Source organism: Acartia tonsa, chromosome 12, assembly GCF_053477335.1.
Source record: "Acartia tonsa isolate MP-2025a chromosome 12, ASM5347733v1, whole genome shotgun sequence".
Classification (NCBI taxonomy): domain Eukaryota; kingdom Metazoa; phylum Arthropoda; class Copepoda; order Calanoida; family Acartiidae; genus Acartia; species Acartia tonsa.
This window is the reverse complement of record NC_137271.1, coordinates 21433132-21453654: the sequence shown is the minus strand read 5'-3', so window position 1 is coordinate 21453654 and position 20523 is coordinate 21433132. Positions and strand designations below refer to the sequence as shown.

The 20523-nt window shown below is 33.2% G+C and overlaps 2 protein-coding genes across 7 annotated transcripts in view; both read right to left on the bottom strand.

Moving 5' to 3' along the window:
* The window catches only part of LOC145333400 (TOM1-like protein 2), a 24699-nt gene extending 15402 nt beyond the window's left edge, over window positions 1-9297 (bottom strand). For both annotated transcript variants that reach the window (XM_080178518.1, XM_080178517.1), the window contains exons 1-10: window positions 9173-9297; window positions 8179-8248; window positions 7704-7755; window positions 6553-6633; window positions 5939-6023; window positions 4016-4124; window positions 3404-3459; window positions 2473-2621; window positions 1309-1422; window positions 345-405 (exon numbers count right to left, since the gene is read on the bottom strand). In XM_080178518.1, coding sequence (XP_080034644.1) covers window positions 345-405; window positions 1309-1422; window positions 2473-2621; window positions 3404-3459; window positions 4016-4124; window positions 5939-6023; window positions 6553-6633; window positions 7704-7755; window positions 8179-8248; window positions 9173-9295 — 900 coding nt within the window. In that variant the 5' untranslated portion in view covers window positions 9296-9297. The remainder of the gene's footprint in view (window positions 1-344; window positions 406-1308; window positions 1423-2472; window positions 2622-3403; window positions 3460-4015; window positions 4125-5938; window positions 6024-6552; window positions 6634-7703; window positions 7756-8178; window positions 8249-9172) is intronic.
* LOC145333398 (tRNA (cytosine(34)-C(5))-methyltransferase-like) lies at window positions 9269-20366 on the bottom strand. Of its 5 annotated transcripts, none has more exons than XR_013884493.1 (14): window positions 20266-20366; window positions 18766-18840; window positions 18259-18324; window positions 16935-17031; window positions 16003-16092; window positions 15536-15706; window positions 14863-14971; window positions 14261-14403; window positions 13378-13448; window positions 12801-12904; window positions 12107-12257; window positions 11128-11279; window positions 9744-10228; window positions 9269-9359 (listed from the first exon to the last, which is right to left on the bottom strand). XR_013884493.1 is itself a non-coding variant. In XM_080178515.1 (14 exons), the coding sequence occupies exons 1-13, from the start codon at window positions 20274-20276 to the stop codon at window positions 9801-9803; spliced, it is 1668 nt and encodes a 555-aa protein (XP_080034641.1). In that variant the 5' UTR covers window positions 20277-20366; the 3' UTR covers window positions 9269-9359; window position 9800. The 5 variants fall into 5 exon arrangements, 2 of the variants coding, with proteins under 2 accessions (XP_080034641.1, XP_080034642.1); XR_013884492.1 differs by having other exon boundaries at window positions 9269-9343; XR_013884494.1 differs by having other exon boundaries at window positions 9269-9308.
* Window positions 20367-20523: the final 157 nt, after the last annotated feature.

Genomic DNA, 20523 nt, shown 5'->3' with positions numbered 1-20523 from the left:
TAGCGCTTTTCAATAATTCATATAATATTTTAATTATAAATCATACAGAACCATTTAAAATTTGTTTAATGCTTTATACCAGCAATAGAAGTCATAACAGAAGGGTATCCTAGAAAAAGCAGTTTTTCTCGTATTTTCGAAAAATCTTGAGTTTGACATATTGCTGAAAAAAAGCTACTAGAACACTTTTTTTGGATTCAATAGTCATTATATCATAAAAGTAATGGGTTAAAATAGCGCGCCCTTAAATTTCCAAAAAAGTGGTAATTTTGAGTCGGTGTAATGGTCAGACAAAAGGACAAATTAAGTTATTGAGTAGCTTTGCTTGCTGCTTAAAATCTTACCTGTCCAGGAATGGCTTCTGATAAAAGTTCGGATAAAACACCAATTGAATCTTCGGTTTTTCTGAAGTAAAAAGAAATATTTTTTTCTTGTAAGGGAAAAAATAAGGCTATTAAAGTAGAAAAAAAATTCACAAGTAAGAATAAGGGGGGGGGGAAGTTCTGACACTTTTGCGTAAACGGTGAGTATAGGCTTTATCTTTGGACTGAGAGGATAGGTTATTAGGGATAAAATCATTCTTATATGATGAATTTCCCCCAGATTTAAGATTTTTTGGATAGGCCTCCAGGTTCCGGAGCTCCAGGCCTCCTGGTGGTCTCTGTACAGGTAAAATTGAAAAAAAAAATTTTTTTTTTTAAGTTACAGGTCAACTTATAAAACAAAATATGCATCTTTTTTAATATTATTCACATAGTTGAAGAAAAAATATGCATATTTTGTTTCATAAGTTGATTTTTAACTTTAAAAAAAATTTTTTTTTTTCATTTTTACCTGTACAGAGACCACCTGGAGGCCTGGAGCTCCGGAACCTGGAGGCCTATCCAAAAAATCTTAAATCTGGGGGAAATTCATCATATAAGAATGATTTTATCCCTAATAACCTATCCTCTCAGTCCAAAGATAAAGCCTATACTCACCGTTTACGCAAATGTGTCAGAACTTCCCCCCCCCTTAGACTTACAACTAAGGAAGGAAGGCCAGGACAATGGGCTGTTTATTACAGTAGTCCCCAAAGTCTTTAATAACGTTTTCTCATTTGTTGGATCAACAACCTTGGGGACTCTGATTAAATTTTGATTGGTTGGTTAAGTTGAGTGTCTAAACGTTTATAACACTTATTGTATTCTACAGAAGGGGTAATTTTGTGTATCATCATTCGAGATACACCTCAATTTATCGTCCATTGTCTTATCCCTTTAAATCCCTGCTTTCAACTATTTTGAGTATTAAATTAAGACATCCTACCTGACATCAGCATGAACTTTGTTGATCTGGTGCTGAGTAAGTTGACCAGCCATTATTCTCCGCGTAGCTTCCTGTCGCCTGGCCTCCCTAGCCTGCTGATCAGCTGTTTGACCCCTGGATAGCAACAACCTTTGAATTCGCGGATTTTAAGCGGGTTTAACAATTTTAGGAATTTCTTTCTCCGCCCCTGGCCTCTAGGAGAGGGCTTGGAAGAAAATGAAAATAACCTAAAACCACTCCAAAACATTCATAAAGCTTTCAGAAAAAGTACAATCCAATTTAGTAATCTTTAGACGTACAAAAACTTTACTTCTTTCAAATATATTACCCAGCGAATACACCCATAGCATCTAATGGCTCTGTATTCAAATGGGAGAGAAAAATAGCTTAAATCCATTTTAAGACTTTAAATAAACTAGCCTAACATTATCGCAGGACGTATGTGAAGCTTACCTGAAATAGAGCACCTAATCGGCTCAGTAGTTATTGAGATCTTAAACTTCAGGCAAAAAAGACTTACTACTTTAGATAATAGGATTAGGATATTTTAAAGTTAGTATTTATGTTTTTCAACCTATTTTTAAAGAAATACAATATACAAGACATTAAGATATATTTCGATTTTAGCAATCATTTTCAATTCATTTTGTCTAAAAAATACAAATGACCACTGGAGAAGTTTAAAAAAAAAAGATTAAAACATGACTTTTTATGAGAAGAAGTAGGGAATAATTTTTGGCCTTGTTGGGGTTAATCAAGCGGGGCAAATTTTTAATTAAAAGAATTTTTTGGATGGTTAAGAAATAGGCGGAGTTTTGGACAGGTGAGTTTAGTTGAAGGAGGAGAAAGAAAAATAAACATGGGAGGAGAAAAAAATGTGGGAGGAGTGGGTGGGAGGAGAAAGGTTGTGGATTTATGTTTTTCCCTGATTGTGGATGGGTGGAGATTTGAATTTTGAAATCTGTTGAAAAAATGGGTGGGGTTATTCCTGGAAATCTAGGTGATGGGAAAAATGTTTAGCCTTTAAATTTTTCTGATTTGGTTGGGTATATATAGGATAGAGGAAGATTTGATGTTCTTTTGAAATAACAAAAAAAGTGAAAAATGTTTTTGTTTTTTTGATGAAACAGGATAAAAATAAATAACTTTCTACCTATTAATTACCTAGAAACTGGCCTAGAAACGCCACTAGAACCCTGACTTGAAGTTGGCCGTGACTGTGTTGTAGCTCCTGTGTGTGACTGTTGATTTCTAGCTGGTGATAATGTACTGGAACTAGAGCTGCTGGGAGCTGGACTAGAGTTGCTCTGCGACTAAATATAAAATAATTTTTCATTAGTACAAAAAATGCCAGAGAGGGAGGGGGCTTTTAATGAACTTTGAATGGTTTTTTATTCAGTTAAGTGTCAAAACGTTAAAACCACTAATTGTAATCTATAAAAGGGCTAATTTTGTGTATCATCATTTAGAAAGAACATCAATTTATCAGATTTTATCTTATCCTTTAGATTCCTGGAAAAGGAAGTGCTTATAGTTGCTTTATTTTTAAGTCTGAATTGAGCATATAATTTAATAAATTCGCTGTATATCTTATGGATGTTGAAAAATGGACGGACTGGCTGCTGCCATGTTTTGCAGCTATGATGATTGCTTAAAAAATAAGCCTGAATGTACATTTAAGAATATAAGAAGTACGTTGAAATGGGCCCTATATTTATAAACTGATTGAATGTAGAAATAGAATTCGAGAGAAAACAATTTGCCTTTACTTACTTTGCATGGCAGTCATTTTGACGTATGGATGAGCTTACAGAAATATATAGGAATAAGACAATGGCCGAATATTTGATGTACATCACCAATGATAATAAAAAAAAATTGCCCTATCTTTAGATTAAAATCAATGGTTTCATGAAACCTTTGGATACTTAACTTTATGAACCAACCAATTAAAATTCAATAGAAGTTCCAAATTTATTTAGTCAACGAATAAGAAAACGTTTTTACAAAACTTTGGGGACTAGAGTTATAAAAAACAACCCAATATCCCCTCTCTACCATGCTTACACTTGTTAATGCATAAAAAAACACTTACCCTTGTTTTTTCAACAAGTAAAATATCATCGTCTGTTGGAGGAGGAAATTCTACACCTAAAAAATTTTAGCTTATGAATAAACAACAAAGTTGAAACAGTGTTTCTGGTACTTGCTAAATAAATCTTAAACAATCTTTTTAAATGGACGTTTGGACTTTCTGGTAACGAATACAGAGTTGCGTTGCTTACTTGATCGTAAGTTTGAAATCAATAATACAATTCTAATTTAATTACAAGAGAAATTCGACACGGAGGGACGTTTGGACTAGTCTAAAAGCTTCTATTCTATAAAGTCTAAAAGACAACTAAACTTATAGAGCTCGCAAAAATATATTCTGCAAAAGATTAATTTTTTTTCCCCGGCTGAAATTTTTTTTATATTTTTTTCCCCTCCTAGTTTTTTCCAGCAAGGAAGGAAATAAAATGGAAAAATATTTTCAAAACTCTTTATATTATTAATATTATCCCCCGTCCCACATATTCTTTTAGTTTTTTTTTACATTCCCCCCCCCCCCCCCCAACCACATATTTTTTATTTCTCCCCCCCCCCCTCAGCAGGATCAAATTTGAAAATATTCACCCATGATATCTTTTTTAGAAATTCAAGTTACCTTTCTTTTTAAGTTCCAGGTATAGTTCAGCGACACCCTGTAGGTCAGGATCCACAGAAAATGCATGGGCCCAGGATTGTATTAAGGACAATATTTTTACCTCCACCAGCTAAAATAATATAAAGTATTTTTAAAAAGGTAGGTAGTTAACATGTTAAGTGGTTTTTGTTTGATTAGCCATAGTTTCTTAGGGTTTGGACTCCTGGAGTATGTTGAGACACTTTTGTATAGCCACCAGGGCCAGCTTAAGCTCCACGTTCAAGTATGACTTGACACGCTGTCTCATGAGAGCTCCTCGTAATTACCTCACCCTCGCCGGTTTTGAGTATGGCAGGTGTCCCAGATTAAGTCACCGTAATGAATGACACTCTCCTCAGAGGAGCCTGGGATTAAGGGAAGTGATGGTATTATACACTTGATTATTAGGCATCCAAACTACCTAACAATCTCCCTACTAACGCAACTGGGGGAGGTTGCGTGAATACACATTAGAGAATTCGAGACAACATGTTGTGATTGCAACATGCATATGTTGGGTGGTTGTTTGTGGAGCTCGCTTATCAGGGATCTAAAGGGATAAGACAATAATTTGATGTAAATCCCAAATGATGATTCACAAAAATACAACTTCTTTAGATCACATTTAGTGGTTGAAACGCTTGAACACGTGACTTAACTTAAGGAACCAAACAATGAAAATTCAATAAAAGTCCCCAAAGTGGTTGAGCCAACGAATAAGAAAATGTTTGGTATTATAAATCTTTGGGGACTAGTGTAATAAACAGCCTAATGTCCACCCCCCTTCCTCCCTACCTGTTTATTGTTCTGTTCACATGAACATGCCTTCAAATTGCATTATGTAACGTTTTGAATTACTAATAGCCTTAGGTACTAGGTATTAGATCCTTTAATTTGTTTAAATTAAAGTAAGAGGCGTTGCTACAATAGACCAAATTACAAAAGACCTAAATTACATACGACCTAATCCTACACCTGCATATTAAGGCTATGGTTAGGCAATAATGAATAAACTCTGTTCATGAAAGTGGATCTAACATTTATTGTTAAGTTATCCATCTAATTTTAGAGCGTGGTAGAACTAACTTTTCTTAGATCATGTGCTTGTATCTCATTCCAATACACGAGAAAACTATGTACTAGCTCGCTACTACAAATAATACAAGGATGACAACATCCATAAGTAGCGAAGCTCAAAATTTATTGATAGGAAAAAATAGTATGCTAAAAAGACATAAATGAAATAAATCACGAAACCTTTTAAAAATGTATACCTAATATCTTTTGAAGCATTAAGCTAAGAAACAAAACGCAAAAATAAAAGGAATTGATCTAGCACCCCAATTAAGAGCAAGTCTTTCTTAAACTTGGTGAAAGTATGTATAATGTTGACTTAATTAATTCCTAAAAATTACAGCTGTTTATTTTGAACAGGAGTCGAAAAAATCATGAAAACTTGAAAAACTAGGAATCGATCTAGCACCAACCAATAATCATATATTTAAAAAACTGTATAGAAATGTATAGAATGTTGACTTGATTAATCCCTAAAAATTCCAGCCGTTTATCTTGAACAGGAGTTGAGTTGAGATAATCATGAAAACTTGAAAAACTAGGAATCGATCTAGCACCCCAATCAATATAAAAATCTTAATGAAACTTGGTAAAAATATGTAGGATGCAAATTTACTTAATCCCCCAAAATTTCAGTCGTCTGTCTTGAAAAGGAGTCGAGAAAATTACGTAAATAAAAAAATCTAGGAATCGATCTAGCACCCCAATTAACAAACAGATGGACAAAACAATTTATAGATTAGATGCGCATGTGTCATGGGAATCTTCACTTTCAGCTGTCTATCTTTTATAGGAGCCGAGAAAATCACAACTAATAATAATAGGTCCTACCTGTGCATTATTAGAGGCGGGAATTATTTTTGATATCAACTCATTTGAAAACTCTTTCGAGCAGATTAATAAATGAAATTTTCTCCTGAAAAATAAAGATTATTGGAAATAATTCTAAATATAAATAAAAAGTTTAATACCAGGAATGTCACAATGGACAATATTTTATATAGCAGCCAACCGGCTAAAAAGTATGGCACCGAATTAACTTGAATTATTACCTTTTGATGTCATTAAAATTAACTGAATAAGAAGTTTCTGTTAACTCAAGAGTTTATTGAATACTTTTTTTATTTGTAAAATAATTTCTGAATAAAACAATCAATCTTTAAGTTACAAAACATGCGACAAATCTGACTTTTTGTTACAAGAAGCAGCTAGGGTTATTTATTGCATGGTATTATAGACAGCTTTCCTTAGATATTAAAATGAAAAATTATTGTTATTTCCCTTGGGGCGGAAGGTCCGGGCTAACAAAAATGGTATAAATTTTAAGATTTTTATTTTATTATTCGTGGAAAATTGTCTATAATACGATGCTTTACATGATTTTTCAGTGTGACTGGGAACCAGTACTATTCCAGCGGAAGCCATACTGGAAAATGGATACATACCCGCAATTTTTTGCCAGAGTTTCTAGCAGGACGAGGGAAAAATAAACAACTTGGTCGTTTTTGCCAACCACTGTATGCATCCTAAAATCAATAAAAAATATTTAGCTTCCTAGAAAAGACATGACAGGGGTGTATATTCTGCACAAGATTTATTTTTTTACCACACATTTTTTTAGTTTTTTTCACCAAGGAGGGGTTGGGGGGGGGGGGAATGGAATTTTTTTTTTCAGTTTTCTTAATTTTTAATGTTTTATTTCCTCTCCCCCCCCCCCCCTGAGCAGGGGATCACATGTAGAATATACACCCCTGATAAAATATTTAGCTTCCTAGAAAAGACATGAAGAGTCACAATCTGTCCGTTGAGATCTCGCTATGGTCCTAGGACAAACGCAGGAGTCCCAAACGTCGGAGTGAAAAACGCAAGAGTGGAAATTAACCTAACCTAACCTATTTTAAACCATATTTTAGGTTTTTTAAATGCCTAACAACTGCTGGGGGCATATTTGTATATTCATATTAGTGATGGCAATCTGTCAAATTTTTGGGCCGGATTCGGATTCTTAAAAGAATCCGTCAAAAAAATGGCGGATTCCTTGCGAATTCCGGATTCTTATTTTTGGCGGATTCCGGATTCTAGCAGTATTTCAAAAGGTTTTTTTTTTTAATTTTAAAAATCAAGTGCTACATATGTCCTAAAAATTAATGTTCTTGGTGTTCTCTATAATTCACTTTCGATAATCGAACCAGATTTTAAAAGATATTACATGTATGATGTAATGATGATAATCTTTGCTTTCAAAAAGAGGCAGTTGAAAGAACAAACTCAAGACGCTAATTTTAGCCTACCAATTAAGAATCCGCAATCCGCTATTAAAAAACGGATTCCGGATCCGGATTGCCAACCCTAATTCATATCTTAACCTAACCTAACCTGTATAGAAATACTTACTTAAATTAATATTTTAACACTCCTGCGTTTGTCCACGAGCTTTTCACTGGACCGTTTGACCTTTCTATCTTCAGGAAAATTCACATAAGTACAAGAATGGTTTTAATTTAAAAGATTTGATTTTAAAATTTATGTCTTGGGAAGGTTTAAGGCTATTTTTTAGCCCTCTCATCATTATATTATCATGATTTATTAGCCATACCTTTTTCTGATGGCTCTAATAGCTTCTTTAGGTCCATCTTCTGTTAAGTTTACTAGAAAACAAGACATTTATTTACTTATGTTGCGCACCAATAACAGGCATATAATACCTGTTGTTAGTTAAGGTACATAGAAATAAACTGTAATACCTTTATAATATGGAAAATATTATGGTATGTTTAGTAAATGCTTATACAAAATATTTCTAAAGCAATCTCTGAAATAAATGGCCAGTAAGAAGTATTTTAGATTATTTTCCTCTTTTCCTAGATGCTAGGGGCATAAGAAAAATACAAATGCACTGTAACAAAACAAATACGACTTAAAAGCTTTAACGGGTAACTACATATGTCTGTTTAAAATGCCTCTAAGTTAGAAAAATATACACACACAAAAATTAAGATATCACGTCGGTAGACTAGTAGTAGTTATAAAGTAGCTCCGCTACTAAACAAATAAGTATATATCAAACTCACCCATATCAACGACAATAAGATTTGTTTCCCAGTCAACTGAATTCAGCTGTTCATGTGTTGCATCTAATACCTGATAATTAAAACAAAATTGACGACTTGGCAGGGACTAGTCACGCACACTACCCCCCCCCCCCCCATTCATTAAAAATTTATTTAAAATGTGGGGGGGAGGTGGAGTGGCAGATAATTGAGTGTTTGTTTTTACTTTAAGTAAGGTTAGAAGGCCCCCCCGCAGGGTTGAGAAGAACAAACTAACCCCCCCCCCCTATTTTTTTTTTTAGGAGGCAACATCCATAAGTAGCGAAGCACAAAAATTCGTGGTTTGGACTGACGGTCATTGTTGTTTTCTTCAAACGACGGGAAATTTAATTTTGATATCTTTTAACTGAAAAAATTTTGAAAATCGACCCATAAACATGTGGAGAAATGTAAAAAATATAAAAATAGCCAAAAACCTGCAAAAAGGCAGTCTGACCGTTATTGTTGTTTTCTTCAAACGACAGGAAATTTAATTTTGATATCTTTAACTGAAAAATTTTTGAAAATCGTACCATAAACACCAAAGATATGGAGGAAAATGTAAAAAATATAAATATAGCCAAAAACCTGCAAAAAAGCAGTCTGACCGTCATTGTTGGTTCTTCAAACGACGGAAAATTTAATTTTGATCTCTAACTGATAAAAATTTGAAAATCGGACAATAAACACCAAAGATATGAGGAAAAATGTGGAAAATAAAAAAAAATAGCCTAAAACCTGCTAAAAAGCCGTCCGACCACCATTGATGTTTTATAGTTAATTGTGCTCCTTAATGATGGGATTGTTGTCAAAAAATTTCAGCATTCTATCTTTTATAGGAGATGAGTAAATCTCGTTTCCCCCATAGCGTTACGGACGGACGGACGGACAAAGTTAATTATAGAGTAGCTTCGCTACTAAAAATCAGAATACAGAAGATTAATAAGGGGGTACACTCTTAGAATAAAATCCTTACTTTTTGTCCAATAGGTGTAGAAAATGGGTCGCCAGTAATGCCAAGGAATTCCCCCGCCGAATCAAGCAGGTTGTTTATACTGAAGCTCATTTTCACTTCTGAAAAAAGACAAAATTTGAACATAGGACTAAGCAATCTTTATAGATTTGAATCATGGTATGTTTGTAATCACTTTTTATACTTTTACCTTTTGTTTGAAAATACTATTTGTTATTTTCAGGGACAAGGGAGCAGAATTCTACGAAACAATTTTAAGTAAAAATTTCTCCACTACTCACTAACTTCTTTTACCCACTTCCCTTTAGTTACAGTACAAAACAAGTTTTACGCCAACATTACACCACAAAAATATTCAAATTTTCAGCAACTTGATTTGCTTAATCCCCCGAACCCTGGTTAGGTATTTAGAATAGATTTCTAAGAATTTTTATTTTAGTTCTTCAGTCACTAATCCCCGAAGCCTTTTTTCAGATTTTTTTCACTGTTTTTGTGTGTTGTTTTAGGTTTCATTTGATTGAACAAAATGAAGGAGTTTGGGGGATTTTAAAATAAAAGTAATTAAGTAAATTACAAAAACTGTGACTTTTTTACAGGTATTTGATAATTTTCTTTAAATATTTTCTTGACCTTACAAATTAATTAAATCCAGCAAGCTTTTTCTAGCCTCTTTCTTAGCTGAAATAATAATCTTTTGACGACTGGAAAACGCGGGAAAACTAAGATCTAATTCTTCCACGTGCAGTATGACTGAACCATAGTCTTTATCAATCAGCTGATTATTGAAACTTTGACTGAGATTACTCAGTTGAACAGTGCCTCCCTCAGAGGCAAGTAGTTCAATAAGATCACTTGTTTCAATTTTAACAACTCGTTTCTCAGACATTATGCCTTTTAAGAACCACATGGCATCTGATTTTAATTTGAACTTTAATTCTGGTGCTCTTAGGTTTTCCTTCTTCGCAAAATGTGCCCCTAAATGACAGACTTCCAACATTTCTCTGTTCTGTTCGACAATTTGTTTTAATTTTTGGTTCATGAAGAATAGGTTGTTTCCACCTAAAATAAAAATAGTTATTTCAATGATTGTTATTAAATCCCAAAATATCATTTCCGCCAGATAAGGAATATTTGAAGTTTATCTGAACGTTGAGAATATATTAATTTTAGCTTAGTGACGAAATATCAAATTTCATATTTAAAGATAAGACAAGGATGACAACAAAAACTCATGGATGGACAAAGGGTTAAATTAAAATATTAAGCAGATGTTCAATGGCCATAAAAAAAGAGACAACGGGATGATAAATGAGTAAAATAACACAAGACTTTATATTCTATCATATGAAGTTAAGTAGTAAGGTTTTTTGTCTGTAGCTTTAGATTTCGATAACCGGCACTGAAACGAATGAGTTTTCTACAATAAGGAAGCCTAAATTTGATCCCGGTTGTAGGCTATTTAATTTTAGATTTAAGTCATACGATTGGTTTATAATATTTTCTTTCCATCCCTATTTCATTCGAATAGAAAACGTCTAAATTCTAAATGCTAGGGGCAAAACCGCTATTAGAAATACAAAGAACAAATTGTTTTCGTGAAAAATCCACCAAAATCACATTAAAAATCTACAAAAATTAAATAAAATCTTATGTTAATAACCCTTCTAAGATTTTGTTTATTTTTTGTAGATTTTTAATGTGATTTTGGTGGATTTTTTTTAAGAATCCACCTCAAGACAAAGGACCAAGCAAGTTATAATATGCTAATTGCACATTTATCTTAGGAATCTTCACACAAAAAATAGCCTCCTAACTGAAATAGCAGCTGAAAAACTAACATAATAACATTTGGAATTATAGAGTAGTTTTGTTTACGTTTTAATGAATATACAATAATATGTATTCGAAATTTTTACTAGCTTTGTTATTGCTGCACCACAACACAAGGGCAAGATTACCTCTTTGATTGTCAGAATTGTTGAAAATACAATCAGCTGGAATTTCCAATCCATAATTTTCTAAAAGCTCTTGAATGTCAGAATTTTCATTGACATTTAAATCCTTTACTTCTCTCACTATATTGATGTAATCTGCCACATTTTTGTTTCTGTTTCATATTATGATGCTCTGTTATTTTTCATCTAAAGAGTTGAACAGAAAATCTCCCAATTATATATAAAGTAACAGGATCTGTCTCCGTCTGTCTGCTCCGAAGGTTCTCTCTAACCGCTGAATCGATATGGTTCTTTTTTTTTTATCACGGGAAGGTTTCATAACTAAACTATTTTCGTGGAGAGTATCACCACCCTCAAAAGAGAAATCGTCTTAAGAAGAAAATGTTCACCCACCCCCCCAAAAAATGTAGTTTAACATTCTGAATAAACTAAAATTGAAAGTTGGGTGGTCGACTTCCAACCTAATACCCCCCCCCCCCCCCTCCTAACCGTGCACTAGAGGCCTCTATGGGTGTAGCCGCTGGTTATCAATCAATCTAGTAAAATGTGTTTTCTTTGTCTAGCCAGAACGCATTTTGTTAGAACTCATTTCTCACATGTATTACAAGAATAAGAGTAGAAGTATATAAAACCTAATCCAATCTCCATTTTGGGTAAATGATTTTATATAGGTAATAATCACATAAAAATGAAAGAAATAGGTAAACACTAACAGGCCAGGAATCTAAGCGAAAACAACAATGGCGGAATACATTGATGTACATCCCAAATGTTAATACACGAAATTACTCCTTCTGTATATTACAGTTAGTGGTTGAAACGTTTGGACACTCAACTCAATAAACCAACCAATCAAGTTTATCATATTTCCCCAAAATTGGTAGGCCAACAAATAAGAAAACGTTATCATGAAACTTTGTGAACTAGTGTAATAAACAGACCATTGTTCCCTCTTTCTCTGCTAACAGGCATAACTTTCCTGGAATCTTTCATAACATGGTGAACTTTTCCTTCAACATCCTTAGTTTTTCTCAGGATAGCGACAAAAAAGCCCCCATCATCATTATGATGGGGTAAAAATCTCATACATCTATCCAGGTTCAATTTCAAGTTTTCTGGGTCATTAAACATTTCTAAATATATAGAGAGAAAAAAAACATGAAAATGGCAAAAAATAAATTTGGGATGTTATATCAGTTTGTAAATATTTTTTTCCAAACAAAATAGTTTTAAAGCACTAGAAGTAGAATCTACTTAGTTGATTAAAAAAAAACCTATGAAAATTCTAATTCTACCCGCAATACACTTTTACTCTGAAAATCCTTGTATAAAAGAAACAGGATGCCTATCTGTCTGTGCGAAGGATCTCGCTAACCGCTGACTGTCATATCAATGGTTTTCCTTTTCAATGTAGCTTCTCATTGGTTTTAAACTATTTTTTGGAAGGTGTTAGGGGAAGGGGTACAACTCCCCCCCCCAAAAAAAGTTTTACTTTTTCTTTTAAAACTAAAAAATTGGAAGAGCTAGTTAGACATAAAGTAACATGCGAATTTATTAAACTTAGATATCTAATCTTTCATTTATTTGGTTCGTTTACTGATGTCAACAATGGCAAAATTGGAGATAAATCTTTTTCTGTACTTTGCAGTCAATGTAAATTGATTAAATAATTTCACCTGGTGCAATTTGTGTTTTTAACGAATCAGGTACTTGATCATAGCTAGTGTACTGCCGCATCTCAGAATCAAACACTGACCATGTTGAAAGCCCAGGCTCGAACCTGCGACATATTTAATAAAAGTAAAGCTTGTTAGCATCTAGTCTGTGCATCCATTCGCTCGTATCTTGATATAGGCATGTTAGAATTAGCCTATCTTTTCAAACTTTGCATGATAATGCTTGTTATACAGCTAGTTGCAATTTAGAAAACATAGCAACTCTACAATCTTATAAAAGTAAGTATGTCCATTTTAACTTTGGTGATTTTTCAGAATGTTTGGAAATATAAATAATCTTATTTACTTGAATTTTGAATATTTATTTCTAGGTCTAAAAAGCGCAGAGTCATCAATTAATCAATTGTTTATCAACCATTAATCCATCAAATCCAAGATTATCTTAAATGTAAGTATATCCTGCGTATTAGGCATCTAGTATCTAAGCAATTTCTGGACAGATTTGTGCGCAATTTCAAATATCAATAAGAAGTAATTTCCCTATCCCTGTATCCCTGATCTAGGTAAAAGGTAATACCTGAGTCCTCCTAATTCTGGAGAAAGGAACCTGTCCCGCATATCTACCAGCTCCAGACCTCCTTCAAACTCCTGGACAAAATATTGCTTATTAGTGGCGAAGCTACTCTATAATTCATTTTGTCTGTTTGTCCGCCCGACAGTCGTTAACGAAATTTGATTTTGTTAGCTGCTATTCAAGATGGACAGTAGAATTATTTTGTGAAGAAATCCTATACCATTCATCATCCAGTCCTATCTGTCAGTCCTATATAAAGTTTCGTGATATTTTTTCATCAAAAAAATATTTTCATGATTTATGAACACTGAACATCTTCTTTTTAAATCACTTTCTTTGTATTTCTATCCATTATTTTTTAAGCTTCGCTTCTTACGGATGTTGTCATTCTTGTATTTGGAAGATATCACTGATTTGACTCTTTCTTATAACGACAACATTGAATAATATTGGATCGGTCTGAATTAAAAGATCTCCAAAACAGTGAGACTAATTGTGAGTTGTAATTTTCCATGAAACTTTAAATAGGCTTTTAGGGTGCACAAAATTCATCCTTAGCCACATTTTCTAAAGCTCATTCTAACCAATTCCTGTTAATATGCCCTAATAATGGTGCCAAGTCAATATAAAAATTATCTACCTTTCAGGGAGTGAGTGGACATTAGGCTGTTTATTCCACTAGTCCTCAAAGATTTCTAATGACGTTTTCTTATCTGTTGGCTTAACGAATTATCCAATTTTGATTGGTTGGTTCATCAAGTTCAGTTTCCAAACGTTTAAACCACTAATTGTAATCTACAGAAGGGGTAATTTTGAATGTCATCACTGGGGAAATAAATCAATTTATCAGCCATTGTCTACCTAATCCCTTTAGATCCCTGCCTACCTTTAATAATTGTGCTACAACACATTCATTCTCAATCTGATTAATGCTGCAACTGCTGTAGGCAAACAGCCCTCCCTCCTTCAACAGCTCAATACCTCTGCGGGCTATTTTTAACTGCAGAAAGTATCTCATATTTCCTCGACCTAAAATATTATTATATTCTTCATTTTTGTCAGTAGTCGATGTTTGATAATTTCTAGCAATGGACTTATAATTACTTGGATCTTACATCAGATTTCCATGTACTCTAACAAAGTAAAAGTCGTAGCTAGTTAAAATTATAATACCCACGTCCATTCCCTTTACCCCATCTCCTCAACTAATACTAAATGAACGAATTGACCAATAAATCAATGGTGTCCATGTTAGCAACCTAAATTGACGACAATTTTTCCCACTGTCATAAATCCACGTATATTCTATATCCATTCTTTTGACTGTTATTAATATTTGAAACATCAAACGCTTTGGTTCAGTCTAAAACAATATAAACATTAAAATTCTGAGGTAATTACACTTCATAAAAACGTTTAAAACCTTTCGATTACCACTGACAATTGACATAAATATGCATAACAAAAATAGATGTAGAACAGTTCTACCTGGATGCCATTTGTTCCAAACATTTGGATTCTTCCTGATGGTCCCATCCCCAGAACAAGGAACATCGCATACTATCCGGTCATATTTTAGTAACTCCCCATTACTATCCTAAAACAAGGAACATCGCATACTATCCGGTCATATTTTAATAACTCTCCATTACTATCCTAAACAAGGAACCATACTATCCGGTCATATTTTAATAACTCTCCATTACTATCCTAAACAAGGAACCATACTATCCGGTCATATTTTAAATTTTTAATAACTCCCCAATACTATTATTATTATTAAGCAGGATGTTTTTTTTTGTTTGCCCATTAATTTCTCACCAAATACTGAACAATTTCACGTATCTAAATTATAGAGATGGTTTTGTTTTACTATTCTGTTTCCCCCATCCTGTACCTCATCCTTACATGCAGCCGATAGAAATAAATAAGGCAAACATTCCTGTAATAGGTACAAATTATCTAAAAATTAAATGAGTAGAAGAATTTCTTTTTAACACAGTGCTCCTGAAACAACTTTAAACCAACTTTACATTCGATTTTTCCAAGTTCAAATTCAAGTAAATCACAAAGAAATCTAAAGTAACACAATGCAAATGTCAAAATTGTAATTGTTGGACTTTTATTGAATTAAACATTATTTTTCTTTGTAAAGTCTCACCTTCAAATCAGGAAAATATTGTCCATTATAGGCGGTGACGGCAAGTATGGGTGAATTAAACAGTTTCATGTTTCCGGATAAGTTCTTACAGCGGTCCAGGTCCACCTCGTTTGCAATTACAACTCCAGTTGGCAGCTTAGATCCACTTTTTCGGTGCATTGCCTCTAGAACCTTAATAAAAATCAACATTTAAGTAGGTCAAAGTTTACAACATCAATCATATAAGAACAGCACAGCACAGTAAAAGGATCTCTGTCTGTGTGTCTGTTGAACCGATATGGTTCTCCTTTATAGGAAAGCTTCTAATATTTCCTGAAAAGATTTACAGCTTTTTTGGGGGTAGGGTACCACCACCAACTCAATAGAAACTTTCCTCCATCTCCATCCGCTAGTTTTAAAAATAAAATAAGAAGGAATGATTTAACATCCTTTGTTTAATCCCTGTGAACATAAAATAAATAATAGACCTGTCCAGTTTTAGATCCAGGGGAGGAACACATGTCAAGAACATTATGATGGGGCTCAATGTCCAGGCAGGCTACTGGAACCATAGATACCTAGGTAGATACAGGATAGATAATAGGGTAGCCAACAAATTAAAGACTAGTAGATATCTACATAGTCAGGCTACTGTAACCATAGATACCTAGGTAGATACAGGATAGCTAATAGGGTAGCAAACAAATTAAAGGCTATTAGATATCTACCTAGTCAGGCTACTGGAACCATAGATACCTAGGTAGATACAGGATAGATAATAGGGTAGCCAACAAATTAAAGACTAGTAGATATCTACATAGTCAGGCTACTGTAACCATAGATACCTAGGTAGATACAGGATAGATAATAGGGTAGCAAACAAATTAAAGGCTATTAGATATCTACCTAGTCAGGCTACTGGAACCATAGATACCTAGGTAGATACAGGATAGATGATAGGGTAGCAAACAAATTAAAGGCTATAGATAGAGGATAGATAACAAGATAGCAAGCAAATTAACAAGGATGACAACATCTTTAAAGGCGAGGCTCTGAAACGGAAGGACAAATGAACAACAACACTTGAAGAGTGTCAATCTAAACGAAATTAAAAGTTGATTTTAATTTTATTGCTCCCAAAAAAAATGGACATTAGCCCATCTGTCCTGGTCTGAAAATGCTGCCATTATTTCTCCATGTAACCAATATTTTATAGAGCTGCAACGCTCACAAATAACCAACCTGTTCTTGCCTATAAATGCTGCCATTATTTCTCCATGTATCAAATACAATATTTTATAGAGCTGCAACGCTCACAAATTGAAATAACCAACCTGTTCTTGTCTATAAACACTGTCATTATTTCTCCTTGTATCCAATCCAATATTTTACAGAGTTGCGACGCTCACAAGTAACCTACCTGTTCTTGTCTGTAAATGCTGCCATTATTTCTCCATGTATCCAATATTTTATGAAATCCCTTTTCCTCTCTTAATTCCCATCTAGTTTTATCAAATCTAAACATTTAGAACAATAATACCTATTAATAATAAAATTCGTGAACGCGAAGCTCAACAAATTAAACAGTAGTACAAACGAACATAAACAAATACAATAAATATCACTTAAAGGTCTAAATAATAGGTCAGGGGTATATATTCTGCATGTGATGCCCTACTAAAGGGCGGGGGAATAAAACATATGTATGAGGGGAGGAAATGATAAAATAAAGAGTACCTAGGTACCTATTGAAAAAAAATTTCTTCATTTTTTTCACTCCTTGGGGAAAAAATAGAAAACTGTTGGGAAGGGCTTAAAAATTGAATAAAATAGTAATACAAATTGTAATAATAATAGTAAAATAAGTACATACCTACTAAAAATAGTTTTCCATTATTGGGGAAAAAATAAAAAAATTTTAGCAGGAGAAAAATTAATCTTGTGCAGAATATATAAATCTGGACCAGGTGTGTTTATCAATCTCAGCTGTTTTTAAATCTATTTAGCAGTACATGTACAAGTTTGGAAAACTTAAAACTATGAACAAGAGTTTTTGTTTCATCTAACGGTTTGTATAGGTAGGTAATTCTTTAGTAGGTAGAAAGCTACTGGTAGGTACCATAGAATCTTTTTTACCCAATGTTTTATACAAAGGGGGGGGGGGGGCCGTTTAATGCAACCATCTCGTAATCAATGTATAAATGGCACTTAGAATTCGAATTTCGATATAAAATTTTGCATGAGTAATCCTTGGTAGGTCTATTTTCCCTAAATCGAACAAAAAGTTGAAAAAAGTAGCGGCTAACGGCTCAGCCGTTTAGCCGTTTTTTTGCTATTTTTAGGGCAAATCTGCCATAAATTATGTAGGAATCAACTTTTTGAAACATATTTTTGCTTTAAATCATGTGAAATGATACAAAAAAAAAACATTTTTAGATTTCTAGTACCAGCAACTAGCGGCTAGAACCGTTTGAAAACGTTTTGGAGCAGCATAGAGTATTATGTGGAGATAGGTTTCGTGATAATTTCCCTTGAAATAATTTTAAAAATGGCTAAACTGCTGAGCCGCTAGCCGTTAGCCATTACTTTTCCAGTTTTTTGTTCATTTTAGGGAAAACAGACCTACCAAGGATTACTCATGCAAAATTCCAGATCAAAATTCGAATTCTAAGTGCCATTTATACATTGATTACGAGATGGTTGCATTAACCCCCCCCCCCCCTTTATTAGGTTAAGGTACCTACCTAAAAGTATTATCATCTGGATACCATGGAATCTTTTTTAATCCAACGTTTTTAAATACTCCGTCTAATTTTTAAATAAAATGCGATCAAGAAATGCTAAATAAGATTTATATAAATGAAGTGCGCTACTTCTGTAAAAATATATAAAGGATATGTTTGTACGTATGTTGGAAGTTCTGTAATCGCAATTAAACATTTATCTGCTATTACTGTTCTTTGTCTTAAAAATTGTTGTCTTTAAGATTGAGAGAGAGGGGACATTAAGTTGTTGATTACACTACTCCCCAAAGTTTTATAATTACGTTTTCTAGTTCGTTGAATCAATTTTGGGGGCTTTTATTGAATTTTGAATGGTAGGTTCATTCAGTTTGAAATCTTAAAGTTTCAACAACTAATTAAAATCTACAAAAGGGGTAATTTTGTTTAATATCATCATTGGGGATGTACATTAATTTATCGGTCATTATCTCATCCCTTTAGATCCAGCTCTTAATAGCATTCTTTCCTTTGATCTTATTTAATAAGAGCTTTGATTCTGGTTTTATTGTTAATACTCTAAAAACGGATGGTAACCCTTTTCTGTGTAAAATAGTATATTGTTAATATAAAAAAGTAATAGGATATGTCATTGTCATATGTCTTGTTAATCACTGAACCGACATTGTTATCCTTTACAGTCAAGCTTCTTTTAGGTCCAGGGAAGGTATACGTATATTTTGGGGGAGAGTACCTCCACCCTCCCAAGAGAAATCGTTTCTAGAATTGAAAGTACCGAAAGGAAATCTTTATAAATATCCAAGGATGGTTTTAGAATATTTTATTTTTTAGGATTTAAAGCATGGGATAGGGTTTTAATCTTTTTTTCTGTTCAACCCTATAATCAGTGTGGCCACAACCAAAAAAATACTGATACTGAAGAAAAATAAGGAAATACTGAAAATACTGAATCCTAAAAGAAGAAAAAATACTAAAAATACTGAAGAAAAAAAAGGAAATACTGAAAATACTGAATCCTCAAATAAGAAAAAATACTGAAATACTGAACAAAAAAATACAAATACTGAATAAGTATTTTTTTTATATGATTCCTCATTTCAAAATTTCATATATCATACCTTTATAATTTGGGGGATATTTTAAAGACCTTTTAATTTTGCCTCTAAGATTTTCTTGCACCAATTAAGCAGAAAATGACTGATAAATATTTTAAATGATTACAAAACTTTTTAGTTAATTTAAGAGCATGCTAAAAAACTTTACCTTTAATAATCATGCAAAGTACTCACCTTAGATTATTCATTCTATTAATAGACAAAAAAAAATCTGTAAAAATACTGTATAAAAGCATCTCAAATATCTAAAAAATTTATATTTGAGATGAAATTGAAAAAAAAATGTATATTACCATCATAGACGTCCAAGCTTTTTATTTTTTTTTGGGTGGGGGGTAATATAAAATTTTTTTTTGTTAGAGATTTTAATTTTTTTATGGGGGGGGTATTTACCCACCAAAAATTGTTTGGGGGGGGGGTAAATACCCCCTTCTTAATGGTTGTTAGGGGTTAATTTTAAACGGGGGGGGTAAAATGAAAAAAATTTTGGGGGGGTAATCGCCCCTTTACCCCCCCCCCCCTTGGACGTCTATGATCACCATAAAAAAAAACAAAATTAATGTACAAAGTTATAGGGTAATTTAAAGGAAAGTAAAGTGAGGCGCGAAGCGCCGAAAAAAATCTGACATCAACTTCTTGAAAAAACATCTTATTTATGCAAATTTTTTTGGAATTTAAGAAATAAAATACTGAATCATGAAAATTTCCAAAAACTGAAAAATACTGAATAAAATTTTCAAATACTGAAGCCCTAATTTCCAAAGATTTTCAGTATACTGAAGAATATGGCCACGCTGCCTATTCCAGCAAATACAGAGCCCCTAGATGCTAGGGAGAAACGGTTAGTTATAGAGCAAATTGTTTGGAATATTTTAAGAGACAATATACATCCCTGCAGGAGTCCATAAAAGTTTCCCATTCCTTGTCTTCACATATTTTCTGAGATTTGTAAAATGTTTCAAAATCTTTATTTTGTTTAGTTGTTTTGATAAACCTTCCCTTAACATTAAATGGCCATTTTTGAAAATTTCTTCAATTTTATCGCAAAGTCCATCCGTTTAATTGTACAGTAATATATTTTTTCCAGAGTAATGCTATGTTTAACTATCATATATGTATACCGGAAAGGAAAAAGTCAGTAAAAAAGGTTCAA